This window comes from Geotrypetes seraphini, chromosome 4, assembly GCF_902459505.1.
Source record: "Geotrypetes seraphini chromosome 4, aGeoSer1.1, whole genome shotgun sequence".
Taxonomy (NCBI): Eukaryota; Metazoa; Chordata; class Amphibia; order Gymnophiona; family Dermophiidae; genus Geotrypetes; species Geotrypetes seraphini.
This window is the reverse complement of record NC_047087.1, coordinates 190594636-190607651: the sequence shown is the minus strand read 5'-3', so window position 1 is coordinate 190607651 and position 13016 is coordinate 190594636. Positions and strand designations below refer to the sequence as shown.

Genomic DNA, 13016 nt, shown 5'->3' with positions numbered 1-13016 from the left:
CAAGAAATGGAAAACAAAGATGAAACTGTTATAATGCATCACCTCGTATACTGTGTGCAATTCTGATTGCCGTATCTCAAAAAAGATATAGCAGAATTAAAAAAGGTACAGAGAAAGGCGATGAAAATGATAAAAGGGATGGGATGACTTCCCTATGAGGAAAGGCTAAAGTGGCTAGGGCTCTTCAGCCTGGAGAAGAGATAGCTCAGGGCAACTATGATAGAGATCTACAAAATACTGAGTGGAATGGAATGGGTAGATGTGAATTGCTTGTTTACTCTTTCCAAAAATGTTAGGACTAGGAGGCATGCAATGAAGCTACTGAGTAAGTAGATTTTAAAATGAACGGGGGAAAATATTTCTTCACTCAACATGTAATTAAACTCTGGAATATGTTGCTGGAGAATGTGATGAAAGCAGGTAGCTTAACAGGATTTAAAAAGGTTTGGATAATTTCCTAAAACAAAAGTCCATAAGCCATTATTGAGATAGCTTTGGGGAAATCTACTGCTTATTCCTAGGATAAGCAGCATAAAATCTGGGGGGTTTTCCTTGGGATCTTGCCAGATACTTGTGACCTGGGCTGGCCACTGCTGAGAATAGGATACTTGATGGACCTTAGGTCTGTCCCAGTATGGCAACTTTTATGTTCTTATCTTCAGAGCATTTAGAGCCTGATTCTCGAAACATGCATCCTGATTGCAGGTGGCGATAGGTGTCCTACCGCCATCTGGCAGCCAATCAGGACATATGTTGAAGAAAGTGTCCGAGGCAGGACACCTACATTGTAGACCTCTGTAGAGCTACGTACCCATGCTTAAGCATGCCCAAGATGGGCATGCTCAGATTTAGATGGGTGTGGTTTCACCTGGAAGTGACCTTGGGTGGGCTTAATTGTGGGTATGCATCTCTGTAGATGCAAGACAGACGCCTTAAATGTAGGCGATTGGCAGCTACTTCTTAGGCAGCTACTGATATCAGCATCCTATACAAAATCAGGCCTTCAATGCCCCGGACCTCGGTAGAAACTTCTACCATGGCTTATTAAAAGAGGGCCTAAATTCTGAATATCAACACTTAACCCACAAAGTGCTGACTCTGCCCCCAGAATGCCCCCGTTTTGAGTTCAGTGCTAACTGGTTATTTTCAGTGGCACTAACTTGTTGAGTGCCACTGAAAATGATAGTTAGGCCCCAACAGGTGATTTAACCAATTAATCATATGAATTGGCTGGTTAAATCATGTTGAATATTGATCTTTGCATTTATTTTATGCTTCTTTGCCACATGACTCTTGAACATGATCCATCTAATAAGATGCAAGCAATCCCAAATGCATTTCAAATGCAAATTACCCAATAACATATGAACAGCTTTTATATAAAAAAAAAACCACCAACTACTATAAATGTGGTAAAGAGTACCACATTCATTCCCATGGTTCTTGCATGTTTAAAATCGACAGAGGCATTCATTTTTAACGTGATCACATTATTGCTAACACACATACATATGATGTATTAATACCACATTAGCAACATTAATACATCAATACACATTTTCATAATGCTCTTTAAAATTTTAGATAGGTGGGATCTAAGTTTGTTTGGGGTTAAAAAAAAATAGTACATAGACCCTGTAATGAGTTTGAAAGAAAAGCAATCAACTACATTATCGTGGTGTGCAAAAAAAGTAATTAAGAGAATTTGAATGAGCAACTTAGACTTCCCGCAGCAGAGATTCTTCTGTGGGTGAAGTGTACACAACATAGCTGGTGCATGGGACAAAGATATAGAGTTACTGATATGGAGGAGGATACAAAAATAAGTTGTCAAAATCAGCTGAGATTTTCCTACTTATTCCTATGTTCCAGGGGAAGGAAGAGTTGAATATTTTGCAATTCCTAGTAAAGAATAAATCCTTCTAGCCCTTACTTGCTGTTTTGAATGAATGGCGTTTCTAGATTTCTTGTGTACCGGGCACGGTGGTTACCGTATTACTTACGGTGGGTTGTTGCACTGCCGGCTGCGTGAACGCACCCCTCCTCCACACGTCCGGGAGCATGAGCTGAATCTGGACCAGGTGCTCCAGCTCCCATCTTGGCTGTAGGGCTGGTCAAAGGTCTTCCAGATACAGTGACCTTTAAAACACCACTAGGAGCAAGCAAGACAGACATTATACATTTAAGCTAAGCTGCTGTTTAATAATGTCAGCCTCCAACACCAACACATGGTCTAAAAAGGAAACCTCATAACTGACCCAACTGAGAAGACATCAGGGGCTGGCAGCTGATGAGAAGTTTTAATTGAGTCATTCCCAGTTATTGTTATTTAACTTATGACTTCTAAAAGCATTCCTGTACCTATAGTCTTGTTGCTTAAGGGACCCTTTTACTAAAATGCTAAAATGGTTAAAGTGTTACATGTGACTTCAGAGCTCTGTTGGTCATGCCAATAGCAACCTGGGACTCTAATACACCTCTTATATGAATGCCTTAACTTACAAGTTTATTGGTCAGACATTTGGTCCAAAATCTGCTCAATTTTAAACATGAATATTAATTAGTTGCCCATGGCATATAAATCAATCATATTGTGTTCCTCTAATCCAGATATATCAATACCACCGTTATATTAAAAAATATTTGATTTCAATATTGCCTTAGCTATCCACCATATTGTTTGCAATTGGAAAGACAATTCTAGACTTAATTTTTACAAATATTGGAATCACCTTTGTGTCATCAGAAAGTATGAGGAAATAATAACATAGCCAGATTCACAAAAATTTGGATCCCTCTTGATGAATATGTAAAGACTCATGTAAATCCCAATTAACTTTACTTTGTATATTAACTATACTATATTTTGCATATTATTATGTATATTTTGGTATCTGCAGTTTATTGTTTTGTTTTATTCTTATACTTTTGTATTTGTAAAATTTCAATTAAAAAAAAAAAAAGAGGAAATGGACTTATCACAAAATTAAGCCTCAAAACCACATCCAATCCAGATCAAGAAATTGCTTTAGAACTACTGGGTTGATAGGATAATTAAACAAATATTTTCAACTTAGCATGTATTAACAGGTTGACTTTCCTGTACACTAAACACATTACTAATGCAACAGTATGTAAGGCAGTTTTCATTTTTTTTTTCAGGTTGTGTGCTAATATTTGCACTAGCATGGATTACCTGAAATAAGATAATGTGGGAACACTTACCCCCAGATTCTATAAAGTACCTAAAATTAAGCACCTACATTGGCACACCTAGCCAAAGTAGGTGCCTAACTTAATTAACAGACTAAATTGGAGGCGATAATCAGCAAAACACCCTTTAATTGGCACTATTTGGAGTTAATTGAAAGTTAGACGCCTGTCTTGAAGGGCATGATTCTACTAGTTAGGCGCCTAGTGCAAAGAGCATAGTTAAAAGTAGGCATGATTAGGGGCAAATTGTGGGCATGTTTTTGAGTTAGGTGTCTGTTTTTGAGTTAGGAGCTGTTGGATGCCTAACTTAAGTGCAGGCATTTAGGTAGGGTAATCATATGGCTCCAGAAAAAAGAGGACGGATTGAGACATCCGGGTTTTACTTCTATTGCTATCAACTGAAGTAAAACCCGGATGTCTCAATCTGTCCTTCTTTTTCTGGAGCCATATGTGTCATAATCCAAGAAAAGGGACCAAGTCTTAGAAAATGAGTTATTTAGCTGGCTAAGTAATCAAGAAGAGGCTGATTCAAATGCAACAAACCACATTTTTCTATCATTTCATTTTCCAGAGATATATCATTTCAATTAACAATATAATTCAACTTATAAACAGAATCCAACTGACATTGCTGCCTTGATTCACAAGTAAGTGTGCACTAAGACTTGGTATCTTTTCTTAGACTGCAACACATATGGTAACCCTATGTAACATAAGCAACACATATGGTAACATAAGGGATAAGTAGATTGAAGAGAGTCACGCAAAAAGGGGGATTTGCCTTGAGAGAGCCCCAGAGGAGTGAAACATGAATTTGTGCAGCAATGCAAAATACCCCCTCCCCCCCCCCCCCCCCGATACAATTCAAATAAGTGCTTGACTAAATTTTTGATAAGAAGAGATACAATGGTTGATTGAATGAATAACTCTCAGGACTCAAGAAGATGATCTGGTGATTTAGCTAAAAAGATTTTGCTGTACACTAACAGATAAATATCTCTGAAGGTCCTTTGAGAAGTAGAAATAACTGTGAGGGATAAGTATGAATAGTTGTTGATTTAAACCCTACGTTGAGGCCAAGAAAACCCTGGCATAATAGGGTGCACCTAAATGTTAGAACGCTTAGCGTGATTCTACAAAGGGCATCTAACTTTTATAGATTTGTGCATAGCACCGAACTAGGCGTTGAATTTTTAGGCAACATATATAGAATCGGGCCCGTACCGCCTCCTATTTAGAAGGTGCTAGCTGCTCCTGCATTAACTCTGCATTATTCGGTTAGTGCATGTTCATGCGAATGTGTTAGCTCAGGGGTCTCAAAATCCCTCCTTGAGGGCCGCAATCCAGTCGGGTTTTCAGGATTTCCCCAATGAATATGCATGAGATCTATGTGCATACACTGCTTTCAGTGCATATTCATTGGGGAAATCCTGAAAATCTGACTGGATTGCGGCCCTCAAGGAGGGACTTTGAGATCTCTGTGTTAGCTGGATAACACTTTCATGTCTATTTCCCTGCCCTTGAGAAGTCCCTCCCTAAAAAAAAATAACAAAAAAAGCACGCGATTAGTGCACACTGAGAGGCAAATTACTGCACAATGCTTCAATGCATTATGCAGTAAGCCTTTTCCGCCCCATATTAAATGTGCGTTAACGTAATGTAATTTAGAAAAAGGGACCCTTACTCCCTCTTCTATTAAACTGCGCTGCTCCCGACACTCATAGGAACTTTATGAGCGTCGGGAGCGGCGTGAGCCATTCATTGTGGCTCCCTGCACTAGAAACTGCTAGCGCAGTTTAATAGAAGAGGCCCTTAATTAGCAAATGCATAATAATGACTGATACAGTGGCATAGAAAGGGTAAGTGGTGCACAGGGTGGTGGCGCCACTTCCCCGCCCTCTTCTCCACCCCCACCTCCACATGCTCCTTTCCTACCCCTCCTGCCGCAGGCGCATCCCACTTCCCTTCCCCCCATACCTCTTAACATTCTTGCCACAAGCAGCAACCCCCAACCTGCTGTTGCGTCAGCATCGGCTCTTCCTCTGATGTCACTTCCTAGACGCTAGAGGAAGAGCCGATACTGGCGCGACGGCAGGTTGGGGGTTGCTACTCACGCCGGAACATTACAGAGGTATGGGGGAAGGGGAGTGGCACCCATGTGCAGCAGTGGGAGGGGCAGGGAAGGAGCAGGGGGGGTGGAGAGGAGGAGGGGTGCCTGCGCCCTCACCAAAACTGCACCCACGGTGAACTCCCTCCCCCCCTCTCCCCCTTACTACACCAGTGCCTAATGGTGCCCAACACCTCTATAAGCATGGCTAACGCTGGAACTGGTGCTAGGTGCCAGTAGGTGTCTCTGGAGGCGTGATTCACGTCAAAGGTAGGTGCCAGAAATGTAAGCCTTGAAAACCTAGACCTACATTTCTGGCACCTTTTTTGCCAGAGGCATGATTCTCTAAAGGGCACCATTGCATGATTAACACATGATCGGCAGTCGCTGACAACGGCACCATGTAAAGATTCTAGGCCAAAGTTCCTATCTCTGACTGGCAGGCTGGCGTGGTACCTGACAAATTTTTTAATATGTCATTTGGTTCAACTGTAACATCTTTTCTGATTTCTCATTCCTTTCTATGGGTGTGTGTTGAGGTGGTGTTTCCTTTCTGGGCTTTAGACACTGTCTTTTGTTGAATGCAAAAGAAATGCACATGCTGGCTTTTATCCCGTTCCAGTTCCAATGGCCAGAGTAAAAGGAAATGGTGCGGTATAGGACAGTTTCTATAACTTTCCATGAGAGAGAAGGAAAAACAAACAAACCAACCAACCATTTTCCATTCTACAGAACCAAAAGGGTAGTATGTGGGCAAAAGGAAAAGTAGCTGCAGTTTTATCTGATCTAGCCTGCGATAATTAAATTCAGGTCTTTGTGACCAATAAAAAGCCCAATATTGGAGAGTATAAGGGCTCCACTTTCTATGTCTAATTTTGGCACTTCCAAATAAGTTTTTTTAGAGCCCATAAAGCACAAAATAGAGGTCTCTTCTTGACACATATTCAATAAAATCTGACAGATGCTGTTTTAGTTCAAACCACTGAGGTGAATTAAAGCCCATTCTACAGTGTGTTTTAAAGCATTACGGCTCACGAATTGGACTGTTCTGAAATACTAAATGCGTAAGGTGGCACGCACTTATCATAGGAAGCAGAATGCCTTTTTGTTTGGGGTTGCCCAAGCTCCGCCCCAGACTCCGCCCCCATAATAACAGTACTCATTGTAATGCCATTTCTTCCATTCATTCTTCATAAATGCACAATATAATCTTAACAACAATATATAACGCTAACCCCCAAATTAAACTACACAAAGCACACTGAAACATCTGCATCTGCAGTATAGAAATATTGATCTATTGAAATACAGTTATTGCTTCTTTGAAACTGCCTCTCCTGTCTTCTCTACTCTTAAGTCTCAGACATACACATAAAACACACACACACATACAAAGAGCATGCCTGGTGGCACCTTTGTAAAATCTATCTGTTGCCAGTGACATGTATGTGTCAATTTAGGATAAAACTTGTATTGGAAAACTTGCACTGTAAGGATAATTATGGCAAATTGTAACCTGTAAACTGTGTATTTTGTACTGTATATTAGTATTAGACTTCTAGTATGTGTCAAGTTAGAAACACAGGCAAATAAAGGCCAAATGGCCCATCTAGTCTGCCCATCTACAGTAATCATTATCTCTTTCTCTCTCCGAGAGATCCCACGTGCCTATCCCAGGCCCTCTTGAATTCAGATACAGTCTCTCTTTCCACCACCTCTTCCGGGAGACTGTTCCATGCATTTACCATCCTTTCCGTAAAAAAAAGTATTTCTTCAGATTACCCCGCAGCCTATCACCTCTTAATTTCATCCTATGCCCTCTCATTGCTAAATATTAGCATGCGCTAAACGCTAACGCGTCCATTATATTCTATAGATGTGTTAGCATTTAGCGTGCGCTCAAATGGCTAGCGCACTTAGGGCTCCTTTTACAAAGGTGCATTACGGCCTTAATGTGCAGAATAGCGTGCACTAAAATGCCGCGTGCGCTAGTTGCTACCGCCTCCTCTTGAGCAGGCAGTAGTTTTTCAGGTAGCGCGCGCTAAAAACGCTAGCGCACCTTTGTAAAAGGAGCCTTTAGTAAAAGGATCCCATAGTCAGTAAAACAAATTTACCAGAAGTTTGCTTATAAACCTTAAATCATCTATAACCTATACAGCTATTTATAGAGATTTGTAAGATGATTCAATCCATGCCATACTATTCCAAAAAGCTTTAAAAATACACTTTGAGGGGCATAATTAAAAAAAATGTCTAAGTCCCCTTTTGGCTTAAGACCTTAAACGTTGAAAGTAGAAGCAGGGAAAATGTCCATTATAAAAAAAAAACGTCCAAAAGGAGGGTTTTTTTTATAATGGCCTGCCTCTACGTTCAGCTGTTTAAACGCCCAGACCACCACTACGTCTACACTAACAACATATAATCAACCTAAAAAAAGCCTAACTCCCAAACGCCCAAAACTAGAGCTTTTAGGTGAAGGAGGAGCCAGTCCTTCGCCTGAAAGCTGGATTCTGTAACCGGTGTCTGTCAAAAACAACACGGGTTACAGAATCCCCCCCCCCCACCAATCGGGGCAAGAGGGAGCCCAAGCCCTCTTGCCCCGGCGATCTTCAAACCCTCCCCCCGCCGATAACGATCGGGCCAGGAGGGAGCCCAAGCCCTCCTGGTTCGGCGACTGCCCAATCCCCGACTAAGATTGGGCCAGTTGGGAGGCCAAGCCGTCCTGGCCCGGCGACTGCCCAACCCCCGACTAAGATCGGGGCAAGAGGGAGCCCAAGCCCTCTTGCCCCGGCGACTTCCCAACTCCATCGGGGCAAGAGGGAGCCCAAGCTCTCTGCTCCTGTAGATATTTGTAGTAGCTGTGAAACAGTCAAAATGTAATATGAATTTGTCATTTATATTGGGCAGAGTAAATTTGAGTTAAAGTTTCAGATGTATTGCTCAAATTTTCTATAAGACACTTTTGAAACAACTCTTTAGCGTAAACAGACTTTATGGTTTACAATATGTTAAAATGAAAACAAGGATAAATACAAAACAAGATACAGAGAAAATCAGGAAGGAAAATCTAAAATTAGATCAGATTTTCCCATATAGAGGATACAATAGGATGAAAGAGATACAAACAAATCCCTGGAGCCAAATCTGTAAGCAAATCCATGACCCTAATGGAAGGCAGCCAAACTCAAGAAAGGAGGCAGCCAATACACTGAGCCATGAATATTTCATGGAGGATTATTCTATGGAGTGCCTATTTAAAGTGCAAAGAACATACCTTATTGGCATCTATGCTACTTTTCTTTATGGACTATAACAGGTCAAATTCTAGCACCTCGTAGATCGTTGATTTTTATACATCTGCTTATTTTATAAGCATATTCATGCATAAAATATAAAGCAAAAAAAGGGTGAACAATTTCCTATAAGCCCCCAAACATCTGAGGGAGATTCAGTTAGGAAATATGAAGCATATATTAAATTATATTTGATCCTTATATCTAAGACTGTCATCCCCAGATAGAAAACCCCCAGCTTTGAACTATCATCAACACATTCCCCATACCCACACCTTAGATCACAATAACTAGACATCTACTATTAGAAAAGCTCTTAACTATTTTGGGTCATCGAAAATGTAACATTTATTTTTATACTGGATTGCATATTTATAGGGAAAACATAAGAATAAACTACTGCCAAGGCCCGGAACCTCCAGAAGCATCTACAAAAACTGCTTCCTTTTGCTTGTGTATCTATACACACATCAGGAAAAACACACCCCTTCCCATCCATAAACAGTTTATCACGATTCCTAAAATGTTCCTCATAACCGTTAACACAAACCAAAGAGAATTGACCCCAGGAAATCCACAGAGAAGAGTCCAAGAGAAACCAAGAAAACACTGTGGAGTGACGATGATCCTGAAATGGACTTTAATGGAAGAATCAAAGTTCCGAATATACAATAAAATAATCCACATGAAAAAATAATCCACATAAAAATCAAAAGGACCTAGTCTGCTAGTAGTACAGGACCAAACACTGTCTGCGTTTCGACAAGATGTCTTCTTCAGGGGTCCCTAAGAGTCCTATGATGATGAATACGTAGAAAAACTGGTATGTGGAGAGAGGAACGCTGCTTGAAACCAAAGCCCTCACAACAGTTAAGTATACAGATAAGTGACTTTATTGCATTAAAGTATAAAAATAAGAAAAAAAAAGTATAAAAGAAAAGGTTGATCCTGTGTTGAAGCTGGTTATAATATTGAGTTTATAAACAAACGAGCATGCCAAGGATCCACTATAATAAGGATAGCATATTTAAATGAGGGAATAATAACCGGCGATTGAGACTGCTGTGACTTTTACGCTCAAATGGTAGCCTAATAATACTGTGGTTCAAAATTTGAGTGGTATTCAAACTGTCCTCAGACAAATCGTCTTAGCACTTTCCAAAATGATTTCATGACTCTCAATGACTGGGGGTTAAGAACATAAGACTTGCCGCTGTGGGCCAGACCAGTCCATCGTTCCCAGCAGTACGCTCAGGAGGCAGCCCCTAGGTCATAGACCAGTGTCCTAACTGAGACCAGCCCTACCTGCGTACGTTGCGGTTCAGCAGGAACTTGTCTAACTTTGTCTTGAATCCATGGAGGGTGTTTTCCCCTATAACAGCCTCCGGAAGAGCGTTCCAGTGTTCCACCACTCTCTGGGTGAAGAAGAACTTCCTTACATTTGTACGGAATCTATCCCTTTTTAACTTTACAGAGTGCCCTCTCATTTTCCCTACCTTGGAGAGGGTAAACAACTTGTCTTTACTAAGTCTATTCCCTTCAGTATCTTGAATGTTTTGATCATGTCCCCTATCAGTCCCCTCTTTTCGAAGGAGAAGAGGCCCAGTTTCTCCAATCTCTCGCTGTACGGCAACTCCTCCAGCCCCTTAACCATTTTAGTTGCTCTTATCTGGACCCTTTCGAGTAGTACCGTGTCCTTCTTCATGTACGGCGACCAGTGCTGGATGCAGTACTCCAGATGAGGGCGCACCATGGCCCGTTACAGCGGCATGATAACCTTCTCTGATCTGTTCGTGATCCCCTTCTTTATCATTCCTAGCAGCCCAGGACATCCTATATTTGTGTATAAGATTTTTGTTACTGACATGCATCACCTTACACTTATCCACGTTGAACCTCATTTGCCATGTTGCAGCCCATTTCTCAAGTGTATTTATGTCACGTTGCAGATCTTCGCAATCCTCCTGCTGAGACAATCCCTCACTCGACTCCACCAATGTCTAGCTCTCTCTAGCTCCAGATGCTGTTGCCAATGACTCAATGCTTCCCTGTTTTCCTAGGCCAGGGGAGGTTAGTCTTTCCTTCAGGTTGATACAATACGTTGATCAGAAACTGGTTGGCGGGTAGGAAACAGAGGGTAGGGGTGAAGGGCTACTACTCGGACTGGATTAGGGTCACGAGTGGTGTTCCGCAGGGCTCAGTGCTCGGGCCGCTGCTATTTAATATATTCATAAATGATCTAGAAACAGGCACGGAGTGTGAGATAATAAAATTTGCGGACGATACAAAACTATTTAGTGGAGCTGGGACTAAAGAGGAATGCGAAGAATTGCAAAGGGACTTGAACAAATTGGGGGAATGGGCGGCGAGATGGCAGATGAAGTTCAACGTTGAAAAATGTAAAGTATTGCATGTTGGAAACAGAAACCCGAGGTACAACTATACGATGGGAGGGATATTATTGAATGAGAGTAACCAAGAAAGGGACTTGGGGGTAATGGTGGACATGACAATGAAGCCGACGGCACAGTGCGTAGCAGCCGCTAAGAAAGCAAATAGAATGCTAGGCATAATCAAGAAGGGTATTACAACAAGGACGAAATAAGTTATCCTGCCATTGTATCGGGCGATGGTGCGCCCGCATCTGGAATACTGCGTCCAATATTGGTCTCCATACCTTAGGAAGGATATGGCGTTACTCGAGAGGGTTCAGAGGAGAGCGACACGCTTGATAAATGGGATGGAAAACCTCTCATATGCTGAGAGATTGGAGAAACTGGGTCTCTTTTCCCTGGAGAAGAGGAGACTTAGAGGGGATATGATTAGGCATCCCTCCTGCCGTGATCATTGGAGGGGTGCCGGGCAGGAGGGACTGGGCATCCCTCCTGTTGCGTTCATTCGGGGGAGGGGCTGCCGTGTAGGAGGGACTGGGCAACCCTCCTGCCGCACAATGTTAAGGGGGGTTTCTGGCAGGAGGGAATGGACATCCCTCCTGTCTGTAGTCTTCGCAGGGGGTGGGATGGTTTGCCGCTAAACATTTGCCTTGCCATGATAAGCTCAGCGGCAACCCAATTCTCTAACCGGCATCTGTAACATGGCCATCAGTTAAAGAATCGGGTTCTTTTAGGCGTGCTTAAGTTCGATTCTGTATAGGACGCCCGTGTGCGATTCTCAAAAGCCGCTTAGGCGGCTTCTCAGACCGGGCATCCCATACAGAATCCGGACCTTACTGTGCACCTAAATATACAGAATACTAACATTTAGGTTCCTGTGAAAGTGTCATTTGTACTCCTAAATAGTATGCTACAAACAGGCATCCAATTGGCATATAGCACTTATTTGTAAGGCGATGTTCACATGGACGGAATATGAGCAATCCATTTACAGGGCGAACATTTAGGCAAGCAGCTTACAGAATAAAGTAAGTTGCCCACTTACCTGCTACATTCAGCTACCCCCACTTACATCAGCGCTATGGCTGGTGTATGGGGGGGCATCCATATGTATACTAGTATTTAATAAGTATACTTCTTGGGCTTTGTTAGTTACCTTAATAACATCCTCCAGTAATGGATCCCATAGTCTAATTATGGGCCCCTTTTACAAAGCCTCAGTAATGAGTTGCAGCACAGCAAATGCGATGCAGCCCATAGGAATATCTTTCCCAGTACCACGAATCACCTCTGATCTATGGATTTTTCTATCCGATATATAGAAATGAAACAAAACATAAATGAAATAAGATGACATTTGGCTTTGTAAAAGGGGTCCTATGTGTTGCTTGAATAAAAAAAAAAAACACTTTCTTTTTTAACCCACGCAGAACTGTAAATGCAGGGGGCTATACATTTTTTTAAAATAAATAAATAAAAATAAATACAGTCAACTGGTTATTAGTTTTATGGAGTACCCTCTTGCTTTTTTAAAGCTGTCATGCCATTAATTGACACGGAGCATTTTTAAAGGTGGCCCGCCAATAGTTAATCCCCGTGGTCTCCCGCTTATTCTGTTTTCTGCCTAGTTTCCGGCTGCACAAATTTCTGTATCAAAGAAGGAAACTAGTCGTCATGAAATTCTCACACATTAATTTTTTGTCTTGCTTTCTCCCATACAAAAGTCTGTACACAATAACTGTTTGATCCACATGGAAATCGCAGTGCTGTACTTACTTTTCCTGAGGCACACTCTGTCCCATCCAATGGAGGACCCTTTTTGGTTTTGCAGAAGTACGGGTTATCTGGGTGGCTGCACCACAGTTGCTTGCAGGTGTCAAAGGTTCTGAACTGCAGAACAAAGAATGGTCTTGTCATTTTATTAGGTAATCCAAGATGGTGGCCAGGACAGGTGACAAATTCTTATCGGCACTCTCTCCCTCCCCATCCACTGTCCAAAGCGAATGTGAT

General features: G+C 41.8%; 1 protein-coding gene across 2 annotated transcripts in view; it reads right to left on the bottom strand.

Moving 5' to 3' along the window:
- ADAMTS14 (ADAM metallopeptidase with thrombospondin type 1 motif 14) overlaps positions 1-13016 on the bottom strand; it is a 300717-nt gene that overhangs the window by 71339 nt on the left and 216362 nt on the right. For both annotated transcript variants that reach the window (XM_033943070.1, XM_033943071.1), the window contains exons 10-11: positions 12783-12896; positions 2004-2152 (exon numbers count right to left, since the gene is read on the bottom strand). In XM_033943070.1, the coding sequence (XP_033798961.1) occupies positions 2004-2152; positions 12783-12896 (263 nt within the window). The remainder of the gene's footprint in view (positions 1-2003; positions 2153-12782; positions 12897-13016) is intronic.